The sequence below is a fragment of the Heliangelus exortis genome, chromosome 11 (assembly GCF_036169615.1).
Source record: "Heliangelus exortis chromosome 11, bHelExo1.hap1, whole genome shotgun sequence".
NCBI classification, from domain to species: Eukaryota; Metazoa; Chordata; class Aves; order Apodiformes; family Trochilidae; genus Heliangelus; species Heliangelus exortis.
In genome coordinates this window covers 9,673,556-9,696,901 of record NC_092432.1, presented here as the reverse complement: position 1 = coordinate 9,696,901, position 23,346 = coordinate 9,673,556, and the positions used below count along the sequence as shown (strand labels likewise).

The 23,346-nt window shown below is 39.0% G+C and overlaps 1 protein-coding gene across 1 annotated transcript in view; it reads left to right on the top strand.

Annotated features, from left to right (window-relative positions):
• SH3GL3 (SH3 domain containing GRB2 like 3, endophilin A3) overlaps nucleotides 1–22,195 on the top strand; it is a 46,590-nt gene extending 24,395 nt beyond the window's left edge. Inside the window, exons 2-9 of the mRNA XM_071754439.1 lie at nucleotides 8,513–8,581; nucleotides 9,797–9,869; nucleotides 10,512–10,655; nucleotides 12,185–12,318; nucleotides 13,727–13,885; nucleotides 16,676–16,779; nucleotides 18,007–18,134; nucleotides 21,404–22,195. Coding sequence (XP_071610540.1) covers nucleotides 8,513–8,581; nucleotides 9,797–9,869; nucleotides 10,512–10,655; nucleotides 12,185–12,318; nucleotides 13,727–13,885; nucleotides 16,676–16,779; nucleotides 18,007–18,134; nucleotides 21,404–21,609 — 1,017 coding nt within the window. The 3' untranslated portion in view covers nucleotides 21,610–22,195. The remainder of the gene's footprint in view (nucleotides 1–8,512; nucleotides 8,582–9,796; nucleotides 9,870–10,511; nucleotides 10,656–12,184; nucleotides 12,319–13,726; nucleotides 13,886–16,675; nucleotides 16,780–18,006; nucleotides 18,135–21,403) is intronic.
• The last annotated feature ends 1,151 nt before the right edge of the window (nucleotides 22,196–23,346 follow it).

The following is a 23,346-nucleotide window of genomic DNA, read 5'->3' as shown; positions in this document are numbered from 1 at the left end:
CTAGGGTTTTGTTTTGTTTTTTTTTTTTCCCCCAAGATACAGAAAATAACAAATTGAGTCACAAACAGTATTTCACTAGATGTTATTGGTGACTTTCATAAACTGCAGGACCATGGCTGGCATATTTTCCCGTTTTTACAGATTTCTTGGTAGTTTAATGTCAGACACTCGGATTGTCTCTGTGAAGTGTGTCTGGATTGCCTGCTGGAACTCCTCCATCAGCAGGGGGTTCTGTTGCTGCTCAAGTGTCCTGTGTGTACCAGTGCTTGTAAGAGCTTTCTTGATCCCAGAATCCTTGGCTTGCACTGTTGGTGCTTCCTTTCTACATCAAAGCAATCTGCCACTCCTGAACCTTTGCCAGAACTGTGCTGTTGCAGCTCGACAGCTGTGGCAGTTCATAGATTGAGCGTGGTAGCTGCAGACCTTATGGTCCATGATGTGAATGGGGGTTTTTTTGTTGTTGTTTTTGAGCATATGGGGACTTTTGATGGACTGGGCCCATTCTTCTTGATGCTGGCAGCTGGAGAGTTCATGGCAGTGGGCTCAGACAATTGCCTGGCTGGACTTCTCTACACTTCGGGTCATGCTCAGCTGTGAAACATTTGCTCCCTGTTAGAAGGGAGCCTTAATAAAGCCTTAGTTAGGTTTGCATGTGACCCATTCCAGTGACATGCTTGGAAGCTGAGTTATTGTCACACCAGCAGCTCAGAGGGCATCACCATGCAGGGGGTGATGGGGACACCCTCAGGTCCCTGCTTCCCAGGCGAGTCACACCACAGACATATTCCTCTTTCATTCCTCTTTAACTGCCATATCCTTTTGTAACTCACTTAATCTGTCTTCCTAAAAATAATCTACCGTGATCTCCTTGCTCCTGTTTGTCTGAGAAGGTACAAGTAATGAAATAAAGGCTTCATAAATATTAGTGAGATAGGAGTGTTCTTTGTGAATATAAACACTCTGGCAGTACATTTGTGCAGTTCTTTAACTCTGTGTGATTCAGAGACCTTTTGGTACACAACATACATTTTGCTTTTCAGATAACAGGCCCTTGAAATTCCTGGTGTCCTTTAGATGGCCTGGGGATGTTCTTATTATTCAAATGGAATTTCCTCTACAAATCTGTGAATGAAATGGCTCATTTTTTAATTTTTCATGGTTATAAGTTTTGTGAAGTTTTAAAAAATTATTTAAGAAAAAATTGAATGATATTTTAGTGTGCTTTTAAATGTAGCACATTTCTCTATATATTAAAGATCCTTTAATTTTTTTAAAAAATACATCTCACTCTGGTATCTTGATTTTGTTGGGACAAGATATGCTCTTGGGTCCATCAGAAATCCTTATGGGAAGTTTAGACTTGGGGCACAGAGCCCTTCCTTGCTCAAGGTAGTGTGAGCATGGTCATATGAGAGGAAGTCCAGGCACATCCTACAGTTCATACTTTATATTTCTGATTTAAATGTCTGGGAATAGAGATCCTTGAAACACTGGGATATGAGGTCCTATGGCCACTGATGTACTGTTCTGGAGTTCTGGTTCAGCTGTTTTGTAATGAAGTGCAATTATATGCAACACTTCCTTGCCTCCCTGCATTTATATGAAAATATTCACTGTCATAGGTACTGACAGAATGTGGTTTTAATTTTTGTAGCTCCAATATGATTTTAGTTTTAATCAGTGTTAATGTCTTACATAATTTAAAAAAAGTTACATTTTAAAATTATGCATAAACTATTAGCATAAGAGAACTTCACTTTCTTAAATACCCACCTACAGTGATGTTTAATTGAGAGAAATTTTATAGCACTCATGTAGCCACGAGAGCAGTAACAAGTATTTGATTTTTAGGGTGCAACTTCTTGCACGCCATAATTTTGATTTAATAGCAGTAGGACCTAATTCTGCTGCTGGATTTACCTTTTTAAAAAAAATTTTTAAAAAAATCCATATTATCAGCAATATTTTACTGTTTCCCCAAGCACTTTGGAGGAATCTGTGCTAGTGTTAGCTGAAAGTTTAGTGGAAAAAAAAAAACAACCTTATAAAATAGTCCATGTGAAGGTGATGACCCTGTGAGTTTGATACTGGGAGGTTCTGAGCACTCCACTCTTGATCCAGCAGAGCAGTTAAGCACCTGCTGAAGTATGAACTGAAATGATTAGCTGGAGATAAGCCAGAAGCATAGGCACTTTGTAGTAGACCCTTTATTTATTTTGGGGAGCAGACTACAGACTACATTTTTTTTTTTCTTTCAAGTACATGAGAGCAGGAATATTTTTGTTTTCTTTGAAAATACAGTGTGCTGAGGCAACCAAAGAGTGCTTGCCATTATTTAGTGCTTAACCTCTAAAATAAGAGGTTTGGATTTTCTCCAAAGCATTAGGATACTATGAGCAGTGCAAATATAATTAGGAGAGCACCTTTTATAATATGACTTTTTCTCTCCCCTTGGTTTTGTTTTTTTTGTTTTTTTTTTTTTATGCTGGAGAAAAATCTTTTTTTAGGTATTTATTGCCCATTTACAGATGATCTCTCCACTTTTAGTCTCATTCTTTGTCTTTGCATGGCCATTCCTTGGGTCATTCTTTCTGTGGGATGGGAGACCTGAAGAAGCTGCCATTCACACACCTGGCTGCATGCTCTGCAACTGCTGTGGGGGCCACGTATCTTTTTTTTTTTTTTTTTTTTTTTTTTTTTTTTTTTTTTTCCAAATCTGTTTCAAACTTTGCACCTTAGTATGGTTTCTCAGTGTGGGGCACTTTTTCTTCTGCACTCTCAGACTTTTAAGTAGATCTCTAGCAGAAGTCAGTCACAGGGTGACTAAGGTGCCCATTCATTCTGGGTGCTTACCTACTCAGTAAAGTAGAACATTATATCTTTATTTAAGGAATATTTTTCTATCACAGTGGCAAACTGTGTGCAGGTGGCTTTGCCAGGGTGTACTTTTTTATGTTATTAAAGGTGTGCAAAGATGCCAGACATTAAATAAGCTGTGTTGTAGGTTCTTGGGAGTCTGCACTACATGAATCAGTAATAACCTTCTTTTTGAATGTGGGAATTAGCAATCTATATGAAATATAGCAGTCAGGACAGAGGAAGAACAGGTAACACGCATAGCATTGTAGTAGAACTAAGAATCACAAACCAGGGAACTGCAAATATTTGAAAGTACTTTTGATCTTGAAGGCAGGCTGGCATCTTGGTTCTCTGATCTGATGGAGCAGTCTGGAAAAGAACAAAACAGAAAATCTCTGTCCCCTCAGGAGGCTGAACCCCCCAAGGAAATTCGACTTTATCCAGAAGACATCTTGCCACCACCTTATTCTTCCCATTGTTCAGGGGAGACTTTAATAGCACTGTTCAGAAAGCCATTAGTATTGTCAAATTGCATTAAATCCTCTGTGCATAATAATTTAGCACCAAATGAAACAATTACATGGCTGTAAGGCAATAACTGCAAGTTTTAATCATTTATGAGAAGCATAACCATTATGTATTAACCATACTGGAATGTTGTATTTTGCACTAAGTACTGTATATAAAGTTATATCTTAGAGCACTTGTGCAGTTTGGCCTGGTTATGTGTTTCAGTGGGAGATGTAGTCACAGTTATATTATTTCCTGGCTTTCTCTGTCTTAACTTTGGGATGACTCTGTTAGTTTTCCCAGTTGATTGCTTTGAGAGAGGGAAATAAATTTAAAGTATTTTCATAGCTTTGGCTTTTTTCTTCAAAGATTTTTCCTAAAATCTAGGTTTTGCCTCATGGGTTTGAAAGTGTGCATATTTATGACAAATGTAGGAATTTTCCATTCCATTAAAGTTTCAACAGATAATTTCAGCAGATAGTCCTTCAGAACAAAATGAATGAGAGTCATTAAAAGCTCCTAAGTCTTTAATAGAATAGGATACCTTTCAGTCAGTCATTAAATTGTATTTCATGATTTTGCAGCCAGTTATGTGCAGAAGAGTTTTGCTGGCTGGTTAAAGACTTCTTCAACTCCACTTGTTTCAACAGTAGCTGAATGAAAACAAACAGCTCTGATGGCTCAGTCCCATTAATGACTGTTGCAAAAGAAAGCCAAGCAAGTGAATCAGAAGGTTAGAGCATTGTGTGCAAGTATTGGCTGGCAGGAATCCTCTTGGCTTATATTATGAAATACCCAGTGGATATATAAAAAAATAGGGTAATTGTTTTGAGACTTTTATCAGCTCTCTGTTGCTCTGGGATATTTTTGGCAGTTTCTCATGTTCAGTAACTTTCCTTAGTGAAATATGAAAAAATTTTGTAATTAGTGGATATGATGAAAACAGAAAAAGGCAGCATTTTTCTGAAGCTCCTCTTTATAGTGCACGTGAGAATGGAGAAATGTATTCCATTGTTCCTGTGCAATAAGAAGGCTAAATCTTAACATACGTAAAATAAAATTTCTGAAAAAATATATGTGAGCTTGAGGCTTTTCTAGTTTAGAGTTTTGGTGAGCTGTAGCTTTTAGACAAATCAAAAAGAAATGACACTGTGTCTAAGAAGTCAGTAACAAAGAACTATTGCAAGAACAACATTTTCAGTTTTAGGTTTATGGAAAAAGTGTTTTCTCAGATTTTTTTTGACTATACATTCTTTAGCATATAGAATTTCTGTCTTTTAAGACTCTATAAGAAATTGCAGTTTGCATTTTGAGCAGTAGGTGAATATACAGTACTTAACAAGAAATGACATTTCTTTCAAAACTTTTTTTTTTTCCTGGTTTATTCTGGAGGATTCCACATTACCCCACCACAGCTTTTAGACTGTCTATCATACACCATCATATTTAATTTTTCAACATTAAAAAGAACAGTAGGATCTAGGAAGAACTTTCAAGCAAGGAGTAGTGTACAAACTGCACTATTTCCTCAAGCAAAAAGGTCTTTTTTCCATTATACAGAGCCTGCAAGTTTTAAAATAAAAAGCAGTTTGCTGTTGTATATAACTGCAAATGAGAGGTGACAATCCCTGATATGAAAGTGTTTTCATGTTTGTATTTTTTTTCCTCTCTGAAAACTCTGATATATGAAATTGGATAGAGAGAGTTGCACAGACACCTGAGAGGAAGAAATCTCATTTCACAGCCATTCTCTGGGTATAAATTTTGATCCAAAGGAAACCTGATCAGTTCCACCAGAAATTTGAGTAATGAATGACTTCAGCTTCCAACTTGGCAGTGCAATTGTAAGGTAGTTGTGGCCCTTCTGGTGGGAACTCTGCTTTTTCAGAGCCTAAAAATCTGGCTCTGGCCCTAGAGTAAAGGTGCTGACTCCATTACACACAGATTCTGAGTTTGGAGGTGAGGGATTCTTCCTGTGCAAGTAATTCCAAGCTTACTGGGAGTACATGTGATGGTAGCAGTTTTGCTTTTGGTTAGCTGACTCATAAAAACTCCTAGGTAGTGCCACACAATTACCTGGCCCCACAGCTGGGCATGCTTCTGTTTCAGTTCAAAGCATTTTGCAGCTTGATATAATGCATGTAAATGATGCTCAGCAAATAGTTGTAGGACTAACCTCAGCAGCTATGTCCTCTGTGCATTCATTTTCAATAATTAATTGGGTATCCTGTAACTTTTAATTGAGAGAGTTGTGCTGCTAGTTCTAGAGCTCCTAAATTCAGTATGATCAGAACAAAAGCTTTGTGTCCCTAGGTCTGTGAAACAGTAAAGCTGATCCCAAATATACCATTATGAAATAAGTGGTATAAAATTTTAGTATAACTATGGAAACTGTACCAATTTTTAGGACCAGGAACCCTGACAGCTTATAGGTTTTAAGGAATCATTCTTTACTGTATCTCTCTGAGCACTGAGGTAGTCTCCTTTTCAAAGAGCTCAGTGTAAATATAATTGAAAAAATATCCTTGGGCTAGAAATTGCAGTGCCATTAATGCTTGTGTAGAAACAGGAAAATGTGTAGAATCCTTTTCTTCTCCTCCGTGCTTTTGCTCCTAGATTTGGTGTGTCGTAGGTGGTTTTCAATGTCTATGAAACAGAATCTGCAGATCCTGTGGCTGTCTCTATGCAGCTGCACTCAAGTCTCACTGTAGAATTGGCAGAATTAGAACTGGAAGTCAGGTAGGTCCAAAGGGCCCTCAGAGCACATCTGCTCCAGCCTCTCACTTGAAGCAGATCTTGTTAGAGCAGGTTGCTCCGGACCTTGTCCAGGCACAGCTTCAGTGTCTTCAAGTACAGGAGCTCTGCAGCTTCTCTAGTCAACCCATTCCAATGTTTGCCCAGCCCGTTGGTATTTTTATTCTTCTTTTCTATCTTTCCTTTTTAACAGGTCTGAATTTCTTGTTTTCTAACTTATGATGGTTGCTTCTTGTCCTTCCACAAGTTTCAGGTTCCATCCTTTCATATGCTCCCACTAGCACCTAAGCTTTCCTTACTCCCTGCTGCTTCAGCAAGTCCAGAGATCTGCTTACAAGAGGTCACTCTGTGTTACAGAAAAAGTTATTTTCTCTGTGAGTTGTATCCAGTGTTATCCATTCAAAACACAGGGAAGAGTTTTGCAACACTTCAGAAAAGAAACCAAACCAAAACATGGGTGGCAGTGTTTCAGGAGATGTGCAAATTATTAAATATGCTTTCAAAGTCAAGTAATCATGAAAATTCATTGCATTTATCCTTCACCAGCATGTAAATGGATTATTTGTAATGAGACAGCTATGGGTTACTACTGAATGTGTATTTTGCAGCTTCAGCCTGGAAAGGATAATTCCCCCACTGTGCTCAGTCTTTGAAAAGAGATCGCTGGGAGTGGTTTCAGGAAACCACAGATCTGTTCATTGCCTGCTGGAGAAAGAAAATGTGCTTGAGGTTGTGGGAAATGGCATTGTTTTAGGAATGAACATTGCACAGAAAGGAGAGAGAAACTGGTAGTGTAAAGGAGCTACATAATTTCTGATAGGCTGCTTTTTATGCAGCTTTTTCATGCACTTTTCTCCATCTGTGCTGAGGGCCACCTCAGACCTGCCGGCAGAGACCTGGGCTGTGTCCCCCTTCGTGCATGGCCTCAGGTTGCTTCTCTGCTGTGATGTCTTGCAGCAGCAAGATGATGACCCAGAGGAACTCACTGGTACTTGGGCTTCTCCATCTCTGTTTTATCTGCTTTTGTGCTTGTTCTCTCAGTGCTTTGGGAGAGAAATAATCTTGACAAGTTTGTGGGCTGCTTGGCACATGAAGCATAAAGAGCGTGAGTCCTACAGTAAAGCCAATAGAAATAATTGGCAGCACAGCTCTCTTTGAACTGACATTTCCCCTGAAGCAGGTCTGTTCTTTTGGCTGTGGGGTAGCTGTGATATTGATGCAAGGTCAGATGCTACGGAGCTCCCAGCTCTGCTTCATTAGCTCATCTCTGCTTTTTGGCAAGGCAGCCTTCTCCCTCCTCACCTGACACCGAGAGGGAGGAACCATCACACTGCAAAGAGCTGTGACCCATTTTCAGATTACACAAGTCTCCAAGGCCCCTTTAATTCACTGAGATGAATTCTCTTTTAGAAGGTGCTGTGGACAAACAAAACCACTTTAATGGGGGCAGCTTTGGGGAATGGCAGCAGTCAGTGTGCTGGGCCTGGGTTTTATGTTGCGCTGTTACAGATACAGTGATAAAAATCAATTAGAACAGAGAAACACATAATATTTTTTCAGGAATAATCCGAGGATTTTGATTAATATTTCTTGAATATGTATTAAAACATTTCTGCCCTAGTGGAGTGATGCTTCCATAGGATGTATCCTACTGGGGGAGCATCTGGCTTTCTTTTCATGCTGTTGCAGTACAGGTACCCTGCACAGCAAGGAACAGATTGCAGAGTTCTGCTCATGTGCTTATTTGTAGCCATGACTTACTCAGTGAAGACCACACTCAAGTCAGACAGCCTGGAGTTTTACATAAAAGTTGGATAATGTTTAAGCCACATTAAGAAGGTTTACTGAAATCCTCTGTTTAAAACTCGTGCTTTGAGATTTTGAAGAATGCGTGGTGGTTTTGTGTTCAGCATCATAAAGATGCTCAGTTACACAGGAAGGTCACAGTGCAGCATCATTCCTGAGACTGTTCTTTCCCCAGACCTTCATACAACTCACAGCAGCTGGGATAGGAGTCATATCCCTGAACCTTGTGGCATACAGGATCAGAAGGACTTGGACGTCCATAGCTGGAGATACTTGAAGGGGTTGCTCTGGATTTATCTGGTCCCTGTGCCTGAGGCTGCAGTGTAGCTTGTGTTGTTAAGATACAGACTATTTAATCCTGATAAATAATCTTTTGTTTGCCTGTGTAAATTCATATTGAGTATCTTTGTCTTGAAATGAGTGCTTCACATCAAAGACTAAGGTTACCTGTCTCTTGCACACTTGCCTCAAAAGGTTGCTGCATATTTTCTAATCTGGAATGAATTCCTGTGACTCTTAGAGATATTTATTCTGTAACTAAATAATCATGCAAATATTTTTTGTTAAATTTATATTTTTACAGCTGTTCAGTGAAAAAATAAGTGGAGCTGAAGGAACAAAGTTAGATGAAGACTTTCAGGAGATGGAAAGGGTAAGGGAAGTAATGTGTTTTTCAATATTAAGCTATTGGGGAATCAAAAATGTTTCACATTTCAAGTGATAAAATCATATTGTAGTTTTACTTGGGGGGACACACCCCACCATGTTCTTACAAACTGAAATACGTAAGGATAAGTGTGACCTTATCTTTGAGCCTTGTAAGCTCAGCCAAATGAGAAGAGGCATCCACAGAAGCTGTCTGAGCAGAGGGATCAGGTTCCACTGGCACCTCTGGACAGAAAAGAGAAACTCCTCCAAGAACAGTGCAGAGCATCAGGAGGGGCCTTTCTCCTTAAGTGCTTAGTGAGTCTTCATAAGTATCACAAAGCACTTCTGTCTGATACAATTCATGATAAAGATTTACTAGGGTCAAATTTTCTCTTGATACAGAATTGTATTTCTTCATTTAAATCCATGTTCAGAAGTTTATATGAATTGCTGTGGGAATTGAGATGTTTGCTATACACTCACTTGTTTTATTGCAAATCAAACAATGTTACTAGCAGATTTTGCTTTTTCAGCTTTTATGTGCTTTTTTTATTGCTGTTCTCTCTTTTTTTTTTTTTTTTTTTTTTTTTTTTTTTAATTTTAGAAGTAGACTTAGGTCATGGCTTTTATTGTTGGCAGATTGAGGAAAAAGACCTGCATGACTTGTTTTTCTACAATTTTCCAAGATACACTTTTGAATTTATGACCTGAACAGGTTTCTATGTTTCAGTTTCTGTGGCTGCAGAATAACTATTTCCTTTCCCTCCGTTGTAAGGGGAAAAATAATGTGCAGGCCCTACAGGAGGAAAAGGGAAACAAACCAGAAATGTGACTTTTTTTTTTTTTTTTTTTTTTTTAATATATATATATATACACACACATATATATGTTCAGCCTTTTTCATCTGTGCAGAAAAGTAACAGTTGTTGGGCTGGTAGGAAAACTGAATTCTAGAATGTAGAAGGAGTAGTCAAGAGTGGTGGGCTGGAAAACACACATTTCAATGTAAACCTTCTCTCTTTCCCAGTAGTACCTGCCCAATATATGTCTTTCGTAAAATCCTGTCATAGCTTATGATATGGATCTTTATTTCAAGCTACAACGTTTGCTTTGTTTTACATGGGATTTCATAATCAGCTAGAATAATATATTATGTCTTATAAAATGATAAACTTTCTAGTAACCAATTTTTGCCAACTGTGTTACTTTTCTTTTTCAGAAAATTGATGTTACTAATAAAGCTGTAGCGGAGCTTCTGTCCAAATCCACAGAGTATCTACAGCCAAATCCAGGTAGGAAAGGAGCAATAGGTGTCAGATTTTGGATTTAGCTGAACACCATCTTTGTTTTTGTCATGATCTGTGCAAGATAACAATAAATTAATTTGTCTTTACCAGGCTGTTCTGCAGAATAAATTTCTACTGTTACGATTGCTGGGGAAAAACAAACAACACCAAATGAAAAATTCCCCCCCCACACCCTCCAAAAAAGGTTGAGGAGTAGAAGTTCTTCAAAGTTGTAATCATGAGAGGGAGAGACAGCAAGCATGAAAATGGCTTTTGCTTGTCTTCTATCTGTTCTGTATTTGCTTTCCCCAATATTTCTAATCAAGGAGTTCAAAAGCAGGAATATTTAAAGGAATGTGAGCATTGTTGAATATCCACAGGAGATGACAAGCACTCCTTCTATATGCCTGGAGAAATGATGCTCATTTGGTTGGGAATAAAGAATGGTTTCATATGACTTATATTGTTAAATGGAATCTTATTTCAACTTTTGACTAGAAAGCACTGACAACAAAAAACTCATGAATCTGCAGACCAGCTCAGAGATTCGCTCTGGGACATCGCTTGTGAATTGATTTATTGCTTTAAATATATTAGGTTTGAAAGGTTTTTTTATAGCTTTGTTCTTTTTTTTTTTTATGTCCTTAGCATACAGAGCCAAGCTGGGAATGTTGAACACTATGTCAAAGATCAGAGGACAAGTTAAAACCACAGGCTATCCCCAGACAGAGGGACTCCTGGGAGACTGCATGATACGGTATGGCAGAGAGCTTGGCGATGATTCTATGTTTGGTGAGTTTGTGTATCTCCTCTGGGAATATTTCAGCATAAAGTTCCTTGCAGAATGTTACTCGGTGACATAACCATTGTAAATAACTCCTGCAGGTAAGAGGGAAGTTAAGTACAGTGATCAGGAGGTGACTGATGCAATTAACATAATGCTTCTGAATTTTTGCCTCTATTGCAAGTGGATTTGGTAGCACTGCTACTGATGATCTCTGAAGATTCCTATTATTACCATGAACATTTTAATTTCTGAGTTGCTTAATCTGATTTACTTAGGATGAATCTTTGATGCATAGTATTTTTTTTTTTTTGTTCTTTAACTAAAAAATGGTTACTCTATATTTGAGAAATTAACTAAGGGAAAAATTTCTCAGAAAAAAAAAAAAAAAAAGTAACTTTGGGTGATTTCTTTTAAAATTTGTCTTTCTGTGCTTCAGAAGATAATAATATCTTAAATATCCATTTGCTTGTTTTCATGAAAATTACTTCTATCTTGGCCATGCTACAATCCTTTGCTAAATACAATCCTACCTGTTCAGGTATGCCAAAGTCTTGCAGAGCCTTGCCTGCTGGGCATGCCCAGTGTGTGTGGGCTTCACTGGAACAAATTTGAAGTTCTGTCACTGAGGGTGCTTTTTGAAATGGCTGGGATTGAGAGAGAACCAGGAAGACATACATGAGAAAGGAGAATTCTGGTTTGGGGCAGGAGAGGGAACAAGGGGTAGGTGAGAGTGTTGTGGGCTGGAACTGTGAGCAGAAGCCAGAAGAGAACTGGCTGGTTTGGGAGATGCTGTCATTACTATGTTACACACAGAGGCTTGTCTTGAAATAGTACCAACTGTGTAGGTGTAGGGACCTTGTACCAAGTAGGTACTGCATAGGGAAAGATGCTCTGAGAGCCAGAGACTCATTTGTTCTCCTGACAAAAGAGTAAAGTCAGCTTGGATGTATTTGTGTTCTTGTAAAACCAATGGGGATACTAAATAGAATTAGGAAAGAGGACAGAACATGTCAAACAGTGTTCTTCCTACTGGTATTTACATGCTTAATAAAATATGAAGCTATGTTAAACAGGTGGTTTTAAAGTAGTAGCAACAATTTTGACCAAAAGGAGGTTTAGAAAAAAAAAACAAACATGCTTTATGTGAGGACACTGTAAAACATGATTTTGTGTTTAAAAAGTTACTCACTTTTTGTGTATTTAATAGTATTATTAAAGTTGTACAAAGTAATCTTTGTCATCAAAGTAAGCTTTGTTTGCAGTTCTCAAAATGGAGAAGGCTTGTAACCAATGCAAATACAGTGAGGAAAAGACTGTTTTTTCCCCATCAAGAAAAAAAAATATATTTCAGGGAAAAAAATTTCCAGTTCTAATTTTCTGTAGAGGACAAGTGAGTGCATAGCTTGCCTTATTCTTTTATTCTTCAAGGGCCTCCAACAGATACAAATATTCCTACTTGAAATAGCTGTTTCATAAGACAAAATTTTCTGGTTTTACATATATTGAGATATAAGCAGCCTATTCTTTTCCATAGGCCTTGCATTACTGGATGCTGGTGAGAGCATGAAGCAAATGGCAGAGGTGAAGGACTCACTTGATATTAATGTCAAACAAAATTTTATAGATCCTCTACAGTTATTGCAGGATAAAGATTTAAAAGAGATTGGGGTAAGTTTTCCAGGATAAAGCTTCACTTACCAATAATCAGTCAGTCAGACTTTAGTTCCCCGAGGTATTTTTCTTGAAAACATAAAAATAAAAAAAATTTCACTGCACTCGGGTTTGTCTGCCTGCCAAAACAGCAGTGAAATCTTCTTAAAATCAATGCCTGGCTATTTCTCATCTGTGTGACTTCCTCCGTTTGCTATGTTGCTTGTACATTCAGTTCAAGGATAGCGAAGACAATTATATTCTATATTTTTCTGCTATTTTATTCTGACCAGCATTTTTATTAATTCTTATGAGCATGTGAGTGGGCTGTGAGTTACTGTGACTGATTACCCTGTCTTGCTGTCCCTGTCAGCCTAAAGCTGTTTATAATGGAAGATGAATGTAACTGCTGCAAAAAGGCTATTCAGGTCAATCACAGAATGATCTGAAAAGTGGCATAAACTGTTGAAATGCCATATGCCAGAACAGGAATAATGTAGGAAGCTGAGAAATACATTTTTAACCTTTAGAGTTAAGTTTTTCAGTGCTTTTGTTTACAATGTGACAATGCAAAGAAATGCAGGCAGCCTCTGTCTGAGTCTGTTGATTCCAATGGACTTGGGTAATAAGCAACTTAAAACCCTGATGAAATACAGCAATGAAAGCTATTTTATTTGTTTACACATAAGTGGATATGGAAAATGCAGCAAAAAGATACTAATAGATACTAATACTGTCTTTATACTGTAGTTGTCTCCTATGATACATAAGTGTTTTCAGTTTTAAGTCTTCTGAACTTATGAAAAGAAATTGTTTGACATAAGCTTTAATGAGCATTTTGTGCTTTTGAGTCCACTCTGTAAACCTGTCACTCCCAGGATTTTTGGCAACAATGGAAAAGCTTGTGTAGTTATATCGGATCAAATTGTCAAGTTGACACCTAGCAGAGAAAGTAAGAAAACAAGATTTGTTGGAGTACTGCTTATAGAATGAGAGGGGAAAATAACCCTTTAACTTTTAGCTATCATATTGCAAATAATTCAAGAGGTAACATTGAACTGAATGTACAATATGGGGACACTTATCTAGATCCTGCTTCTCATGTAGACAATTTCAGGTGTTGCATGGTTAGTGGAGTACATGAGTTGGATGCCCAAGTTCAGCAAATCAAGATGCCAGTGCCCCAAATATTAACAAGTAGCTCCTTATTTTAAGCCCATACTGTTTAAAATTTCATTAATGTTTACGGTCTTAGACTTACCTGATGCTGCCTTAGATCAAAGGGATGGACTGGACGATCTCCTATCCTTGTATTTCTTAGATTCTGCATATATTTGCATCCATAACCGAAATTTCCTTAAATCACAATGTTTGTGTTTGAGCATGTCCCATTTAGACCTTCTCAGAAAAAATCTGTCTTATTTAGCATCATTTGAAGAAACTAGAAGGGCGCCGTTTGGATTACGATTATAAAAAGAAGCGTCTTGGAAAGATACCAGATGAAGAAGTTAAACAAGCGGTTGAAAAATTTGAAGAATCAAAGGAACTGGCTGAAAGAAGCATGTTCAATTTCTTAGAAAATGATGTAAGTCTGTCCTGCATTTTTCTTTGCTGCAGTACACCCAGGAGGGCAATGTGTGTGGGATTGGATAAAGCCTGTCCCATCCTTCAGAGGAGGTAAGGTCTGAAAGCAGAAATTGTGCCTCTTTCCTCTTTTAACCTCTTGTCACAGAGGAACATTAAACACGGCAGGAAATGGGAGAGCTCAAGAATTCAGAAACTTCTTCTGGAGATACAGTGGTCTGTATCACAGAGGTCTTAAGTAGTTTTACAATCTGAGCAATGAACTATCTAAGAGTAGAATGCAGTTTCATAAGTGAGAGGTAGAAGTTTGACAGTTCCAGACCAAGCAGTGGTGGTATATACCCTCTGTTCTCTAAACTGTAGCTCACTTGTAGTCAAAAGTTTGCTGCTGATCTGAAGCTTCTGAATGATCCTGTCTCTGAAAATCATTATTATCACTATGTGGTTCTGAAAATTACTCCATGGAGTTTATTTGTGGCTCAGGTACCTGGACTTAGGCTCAGTGTCCAAGTCCATCGTGAAATTATGTCTAAATGTGGTCACTCAGGATAATCCTCTCTTCAGCCCACACTTGAGGAAATAGCAGGATGTGCTTTTTCTCCCATGTAATGATGGAATTGCAGGACAAGAGAACTGGACCTATTTGGGCCTATTCCAGAGCTTTTTCTTTTATAGATGCATCATCACAGAAAGCAAGTTGAGAAAGTAATGTGTGCTATTTTCTGTGAGCAAACTGCAACAAGGAAAAGCTATGAAGTGGGAATACTTCTCCCTCGATGCACACCCATGTAATGGCCAGTTAGAAATGAGCCTGCAGCTCCTAACCTGATAGTGAGGGGGGCACATTTGTTACAGCAGTGTGTAAAGCCTCTTGCTGTTTCACTAGCACAAGTTGTATGAGGAAGTAAAAAATGTAGCATCCCCTATCAACAATTTCAGCAAACTCTTCTGCTGTAGCCTCTACCAATTGCCTGGTTGCACTTTTATGTATTTTGTAATTCTGCCTTACATAAGCAGCTGAGAAATGTTTCAGATAGTGTTTACCATTAGTGAAAGCACCAAACTGAGGATAAAACAGTACACAGATTGAAATGGTTTAGCTGTGCCATTAGAGAACTAACGAGTTGCACTTTCTAGATAAACTAATTCTGCCTTTGGGAGGGGGTGAACTGAATGTCCCTCTTAGGGCTTTTCCATACCCACTTTCTATTGTTCCTGTTTAGTGAAAACACTCTGCTCCTTTCTCTTTTTCATGCTCACCCTGTCTGTATTCCTGAAACTCCTTATAACAGCCTTGCTGAATAACCCCAGACTGTCTTGCTGGGTTTGCAGAAATCTCACCTGCAATAGCATCCTTCCCATCCTTTTCAGTTCCCCACATTACCCTTTTTTGGTCTCCTTGACCTGTAATCTCAGTTGTCTGAGCTCTGGTTCCCAACCATCTTTCCAGGTCCTTTTCCCAGACTCAGTCCTGATCCACATCTCCTTCTCAAGTTTTTTTTCACAGCTATTTCCAGACCTCCCACACTGATACTGTTGCTTGCACTTCTTACAGATCCATCTTCCTGCCTTTCTCACTCAGCCCATCCCAGACTCTTCCTGCTAAGTGGCTTTTGGTCCCTCAAATTCCTCTGGCTCTTTCCCAGTCTCTCTCTCTCTGTCTGTCTTCTCCTAATCCTCCATTCCATATCCCTCCTGGCTCCTATCATCTTGCTTGGACACTCCTTGCATATCGATTTTCTCTGACCACTCTGTCCAAACCCCAGACACTTTGTGCATTGTCCTCAGCTGTTTTACATTACTCTTTTTTGACTGTGATGGAATTGTACCAGCTGTTGATTTGGTTCTGTGCATTTTGTTTCTGTATGCTATGTGACAATGTTTGGCTCTCTTGGAGTCCCAGCAGAATTTCTAATAGTCTTTTTAGCTGAGTAAAAGCAGAAAAAGTATAGCACAAAATTGCTATGGGTCTATAAAACATTTGCAGAGAGTTTACTTGGGTATCTTCTTGTGACCCAGTGTCTGAAGACACCATGATGGAATGGAAACACTTCAGACTTTTGGGGGTCTGTCCTCTTAATGCTGTCTTAAAGGAAAGGGACAAATAAATACGTGTTCGTGCTTCATTCCTACTACAGCTTGAACTTTTCAGTTTGTGTTAGGGGAATGAGATTATTTGTTACTTCATTAATAAAAATATTTTGATTTTTCTTTCTCCTTCCCATTCTGTTTCTTTCCTCAGCATTCATATTTTTGGGTGGCTGGCTGATACTTTTAAAATCCAAGTAGATAAATCATGTCTCATTTATTGGTTTATAAATGCTGCCATCTAGTGAGGTAAATCCAGAAAATTTCAGAACTGCAGTTTGTAAACATTGCTAATAAACACTAATGGGTCTGAGTCATAAGAGCCCTCATGGGGTAATTTCTTCCAGCCTTGCTGATCTGAAAAGCCCCCCTTTCACCTGCTAAAGGGTCACGCACTTTTAGCTGGTTCAGGCTTGGGTGCTGACAGACAGCTGGCTTGGAAGTCGAAAGCAGAAGGGATTTGCACACTCTGAAAGGAAATGACTCAAGGACTCAACCCTGAGTTAGTGAGCTAGAAGTTACACCTCACTTTAGTTCAATTTCCAACCGGCAATTTCTTTGATACAATGACATGTGCTCTTTTTTTCCAGAGCTTCCACAAGATATCATGGTCTTTTGAAATACCAGGTGTGTTTTGAATGATTTATCCTTCAGCTGAATGCACTGCAGGCTCCTTACAACTATTTTAATCTCTATATTTCAGGTAGAGCAAGTTAGCCAGTTGGCTGTGTTTGTAGAAGCAGCACTAGATTACCATAAACAATCCACAGAAATTTTGGAGGATCTGCAGAGCAAGCTGCAAAACAGGTAAGACTCAGCCCATCAGAAATTTTTGGAGCTGAGGTTCATGAATGTGAAAAGTCACTGCAGCAACAGGTCTGGTGTGGTACCATCCCACAGGTGCCCATTTGCTGTGCTCTGTGCCTCACTGGACTTTACTGCTTTGAACTGTTTCCACCTGGCAGCTCTTCACTGTGCCTTGAACCTTGGATGTCATGCAGGATCAGCCCAGAAAGCTTTGAGTGTGTGCAGAATCTCTCACTCAGATCTGAGCAGGTTGATCAGGACAGCCTCCATTTGTTTACCAGTTTATTTAAACTTGCATACTTAGACCTGTGTTTTGGAGGCTTTTTTTGGAGACGCTGGACTGATTTCAGTGTGCTTAAGGGGTATAACAAAATTCTGCATCAGACTGTAAGGAAATAGCCAGCTGGCTAGGAGCACAGCTGTGGTGGAATGCACTTATGAAAGGGCCAGATACTTGGTGTTATCCTCAAAAGGAAAAAATGCTGCTGTCATTAATTTGTTAGAAGTCACTCAGAGAACCAGGAGAGAACAGGAGACTTTTAAATGACTTTGAGTGTCACCATAGCATGGGCTAACATTACAGTCATGGGGTTGAGGTAACTGTTTTGGGCTTTCCTGAGATCAGGGTGGATGTGCTGGCTGTGAGTATTAGCACAGGGGGAGCTCTGTCTGCAGACACCCTGCACCATCCCAGCTGGAAGGGCCAGTGGGACAAGGAGATCTCAGCTGGGCCACATGCACATACAGGAAGGGATATTGAGACAGCTGTGCTGACCAACTGGTTGTTTCCCACTTTCTTTAATAAAAAGGCAATGTGTGAGATGTGGTCCCTGGGCCTCTGTCCTGGCTGGGTTTCTGCCTATGTCATTTGCAGTTGAGCTTTCCTGAGAGCTCATTCCTGGAACTTCTGCTGAACTCAGTGGCAGCTGTGGATGCTCAGCACTTCTTAAACTCAGGCTGTTAAGCTTTATGCCTCTGTCAGCAGGACCAAAGCATTAAATAAAATAGAGACTTGCTGAAATACTGCATGAGAATTGAGCAGCTTTTAGTAAATATAGACCCCTTCCCCACTAAAGGAAAAAAAAAAAAAAAAAGCTTGAAAAACAAAACTCAAACAAACAACAGAGGTTTTCTCCATCTTTTAGACACTGAAGCACTATACCTGAGTGGAAATTCCATGAATTCTTCCTTCAAGTAAATCTCTTGTCACTCTTCTCTGTATTCTAGAATAAATGTAGCATCTAGTCGGCCTAAACGTGAATTTAAGCCAAAGCCTGTAATAACTACAACTCTGGATGTTGGTGATAATCAGCAGCACAATGGGATTGCCTACAGTTCTTCCATAAAATCATCAGGTAAGTCTGTGGCCACAGAATTGACATGCCAATAGATATTTTGCCAGATTGTTGCTTGAGGTCTTGCTTGTACCATGAGAAAAAGGGATGCCTGAGGTATCAGCAGCCATGCATCTCATTCCAGTTTCTTTCCCAGATTTGGAAATGGAATTGTGAAGCAGGATTCCTCACAACAGTCTCTCACTCATTTGAAGTTTAGGTGTGGCATTCTGCTTGGTCTTTTAGGTTCTCTATATTGCCACTGAGGGTGGGAGGAGAGAGAGGCACTTGCAGAAAACAGTTCATTTCTTGTGAGGACAGATGCCTAAGGTGGGTGTGTTAGGTCACTGCCTGGAGTATCTCCAGATGCTAAATTCTCTGCACAGTCTGAGACCATAAATGATCTGTACAGAATCTTAACTAATAGCTATGTAAAACTCAAAGAGATTACTCCCACCCTTCCTGATTTTATTAATATATTTTATTATCCCCTAAAGTGTGCACCCAAATGTGTGCATTTATGGACTGAAATGCTTAGGTACCTATTGGTGTGGCAGCAGGATCCCTTCCTTTGATTGGCTTTGATTCCACTCAAAGAAAAAAAGAAATCAGCTGCTAATCAAAGCCCTTTAAAGGTGTGTGAATGATAATAGGTGTATATGATGATTAGCAGGGTTACACTAGTCACTGAAATAGCTTTGTCTTATTAATAAAAATATTTTGCCTGGTCTCCTTAATGGTGTGATGAAAACCAACTAAGCCTCATCTGGCTCATTTTAGACCTCTCTTTAAATGCTGTGTTATATTGTGCCTTTCATTCTTTTTGTTTCTGGGGTTAGACTGGTATGAAATAAACAGGCCTGGTTGCCACATGCTGGAATTTAATATTAAGCATCTAAATGTTTACTCACTTCACCTGCGAGGGAGACTTGGGTTAAGTATTTTAGCAAGTTTCCAGTTTGTAATTATTAAAGTAGAATTCTGCTACCATGAACATTGTGTAGAGACAGAGTAGATGCAGGTATAAGCAGTAACTTCATTTGGGAGGTTAGCTCCACAACTGAAAAAAAAAAAACTGAGGAGGCATGCAACCATGTTGCAAGGTAACAGAAACCTTTAAAGAAAAAAAAAGAAAAAAAAAAAAAAAACAAACCCGGCAAGTATTTAATAGACCAGGAAAGGCTGGAATGGTGTTGCCAGTTCTCTGATGTTAAACAGTGGGTGCTGCAGACTGACAGGCAGTGCTTCCCCTGTTACCTTTGTCAGGGAAGCTTTGTCTCATCGGATTATACAGTAGCAGCAGCTGCCTGGCTCTAATGAAGACTTTGACTGATCCCACAGCCTGGAGTGAAACCGGTTGTACTGGCTGTGACCATTATTTAAAAGTCTTTCCAGGCTGACAGAGAATTCTTTTCACTTCTTTGGAGCTTAAAATGAACCAAATGTGATCCATCTTAGATCAGGTACCTTACTGTCAAAAAAAGAACTGGCTTGTAATAATAAATTAGTCCCATCAGAGCAGCTGCTGAAAGCAAGGAACTTGGTCAATTATCTGGAGTGCTGCTGTCTGCTGTTGAGGGTTCCAGGGAGCTGGTACCAGTTCTGCCTGGGCAAAGGCTGAAAATAACTTTTGGAACACTATCAGTCCATTTTTATTGGGAAGTGAGGATCTCTGTGTTGTCACCTCTTCTCCATTGTTATAAACAAAAGCTCTCTTCTATTGTTATAAAGGATAAAACCCACGAAACAAGAAAGTAATTCCAACTCCCTAGTTTTAACACCAAGTATTAGCCCAGATTGTCTTACTGACAATTGAAAAGATGCTTTCACTTGTCATTTACTGATCACCGTGATTAGCAGATTAAAATGCATTTTTTTTTTGTTTTTTTTTTTTTGTTTTTTTTTTTTTCCCGTGGAGTTTTGGCATTTCAGCTATTGTGTCTCTACTGCATTACTAATTGTGTGTAGATTTACACACTCAGTTATTCTTCAAAGGGATGGCATGGTTAGCACGTGTGGTAGCCAGGAGGCAGGGCTGCTGGAGAATTGTTGCAATGATGGGAATAAAATAACCTGAGTAACTTAGTATTTAAGAGGTTTAACTGCTTTAATGTAAATACTAGTGTGTTCTAGAGTCCTATAATGTTTGTCACTGCTGCTTACATGGCAGCAGTATGAAATTTTTGTCCTATTCTTCTTTATGAATATATTTCCCATTATCAGACTTTTACTTGGATATGCTGTATATGTTTTTAAAACTCTGTTATAGCTGAACTTCATTTCAACCTCTGGCTAGTCCTTGGCCACAGAGCTAAGCTTTGCAATTGGAACATTAGATTACATTTTATTAGAACAAGTTATTGTTCATAAGGCTGAGTGTATTACGTATGTATCCATACCACAAATCCAGGCCAATTAACACCCCTTTCTGAGAATATCTTTTAAAAGAGGTGACTGCATGTACAAAGTTAACTTTTGCTAACGGTGATTCTGTTTTGTACTTTACATATATTTGCAGGAAAACCATACACTTGATGCTATATTTACATATGGTACCACTAATATTTTAAGAGTAATTTGGACTGAAGTGCTTTATAATAGAGCAAACATATGTCACAAAAGCAGCCAGATAGTTTATTGGAAACCTTTGTTCCTAACATAACCTAGTTGAGATGAAGGATGTGTACAGCAAAGGATCTGAGCACAAACTTGAGGAGCAGTGCCCTAGGAGTGACTGTCACTGCTCAAGTGAGGTGAGGCTGGAAGCCTGAGTGCAGGAGCAGCTGGAAGTTTTGCTCCTGCCAAGACAGATGCAGGATGAAGGCTGCCCAGGTGGCTGCCTCCAGGCTGGGAGGGGTTTGCAGGACTGGCCTTGAGCCCTTGGGATTATTCCCACAGCAGCTGTGTGCTGCAGTGCAACTTGGTTAAATGGTCACTTGTCACTTCTCCTGCCTGTCCAGTTCCTCTAGACACCATTCCAAAGAGACCACGCTGATTTTTGACAACTGGGATTTACTTAAATTATCTGAGATAAAAAACCCTTCCAAAGGGGAGGCAGCTGGGAATGAAAATGGAGCAGAATCCAAACTCAAGAGAGAAACAGAACTATGCTTTAAACTAAGTATCACTAGTATTATTTTCTTTCTATCTGGAAGGGTAAAAGCAATGGAAAAACCTTTAGGAGGGGGAGAGAGCTATTAATACATTTTTTGGCTTGTTATATGCTTTGTGGCTGCTGAGATGCTGTGAAGCTCTACTAATACAGGAATTTTTTTCTGTCCCTGGGACAGGTTCTTCAATGCACATGGATCAGCCTTGCTGCCAAGCTCTCTATGACTTTGAGCCAGAAAATGAAGGGGAGCTTGGGTTTAAGGAAGGGGACATCATAACTCTGACCAATCAGATTGATGAGAATTGGTATGAGGGGATGTTAAATGGAGAGTCTGGCTTCTTCCCCATTAATTATGTTGAAGTGATGGTTCCCCTGCCTCAGTGATTGTCATTCAAGCTGTGAACATGATTTCATGACTGAAATGGATTCACAAATGTTTTGTCAGTGTGGCATTCTGTGAAAGCCTTGCTATTTGACTGACTTACTGACTTTTGTATGCGTCTTTTTAAAATGTATTTATTTTATATTCAAAAAAATTTTTCCTTCCCTGATTCCATCAACCTGCAAAAAAACCCATACTCAGTTTTTTTGCTTTGTGCCTTGAAGATCACTGTATGAAGTGTTTACTGGTAGCTCACTGTTGCTCCAAAAATGCATTTTCTTGCTATCTTGGATTTTTTTTTAATCTTTGGCTGCAATGATTTTACTATTGAAAACCATTTTTAAAAATATTGTAAGTGAAGCTTAACTGTAACCTGTTCCTAAGTTACTGATGTCATTGAGCTCTTTTCATCTATCATACTGTAATTTATTGTGAACAAGTTAATCCATATTTCACATTGTATGTTGACAAAAGGCAAAGTGGTTGTTGTCAATATGATGATGATGTTGTACTAAGTACAAGTTCTCAGCATTGAAAATTCCTATACTTTACTGACCAAACTGAATAAATATTTCTGTGGGATGAGAACAGTGGTTGTTGATCCTATTCCTATCCTGTAGTTCTGGTATTTGTTTTTGAGCTGGAGGTCACTTTTGCTGAATATATCAGCTTTCAGTGAAGAAAACAATGGTACATTAAAAATGCATGACAGCCAAAGTATAGTTCTATGAAACATCAACCACTAGAATTTTAATAATTTTGCTCTCTCCGTACTGTCTATCATTTATAATGTCTTTTAAAAATTTTCTTCTAGCAGGAGAATAAGAGAAATTCCTTTGAATTAAGTTACAAACAGATGCTAGCTCCACAGGGTTTGTATGGAACACCATCGAGATAAATAGGTGAGTATCACTGGTGGCTACTGCAAATATGAAAAGTCAGTATGCTTCTACTTTTTTTCTTACTTAAAGGGGGGAGGAGAAGTAGGAGAGGGAAGATTGGGTGGAGAGGGAAAGACATAACTAAAAACATGCCAAGAAAACCCAAAAAAAAGCAACAACAAAAAAAAGGAGCCTTAAAACAAAGGGGAGACTCAGGTACCTTAAATACTATCATGATGAAGAATTTGGTTTTGTTATCCTTTTGTTTTGCTTAGTAAATGCAGATTAGCAATGCCCAAAAAGTTCAGCAGTCCCAGAGGAACGTGTAAGCTTTTGCCAGTTGCTCTTCGTACAACTCAAAGTAGTGAGAAGGGAGCTGAACTTTTTATGGGCAACCTGGCCTGAATCCAGTCTGAGTTTCTAGTTCTGCTTGGTTCTGTAGTCCAGTAGAAACAACATTCCCTAGAGAGGAAAGAATTCATGTGTAACACAGGGAAAATATAATCCTGTTTAAGAAGTGTAAATAGCCCCTAAATGACTCTCAAAATCATGGCTTTCTGGTTTCTGACATCTCTGGCCTTGGCTTGCACACCACTCACAGGAGCAGTGGAGGGTTATTCTTCAGAGCTTTGGCTACAGGCTCCTACCTCAAGCACAGCTCAGGCTTTGGACTTCTTCACATGAAGAAAATTAATTAGTCCTTTTTCAAATTGATGAGCAAGTACCTCTTGGTTACTAAAGCAGCAATATGGAATGTTTCCAATTGCAAGTAGCTACTACAGTCTGACTCCAAAATCTGTGGGGTGATTTTCAGAGGTTTAAGTAGCTGGGAATCACAGCTGCTTTTGCTTTTTCCCC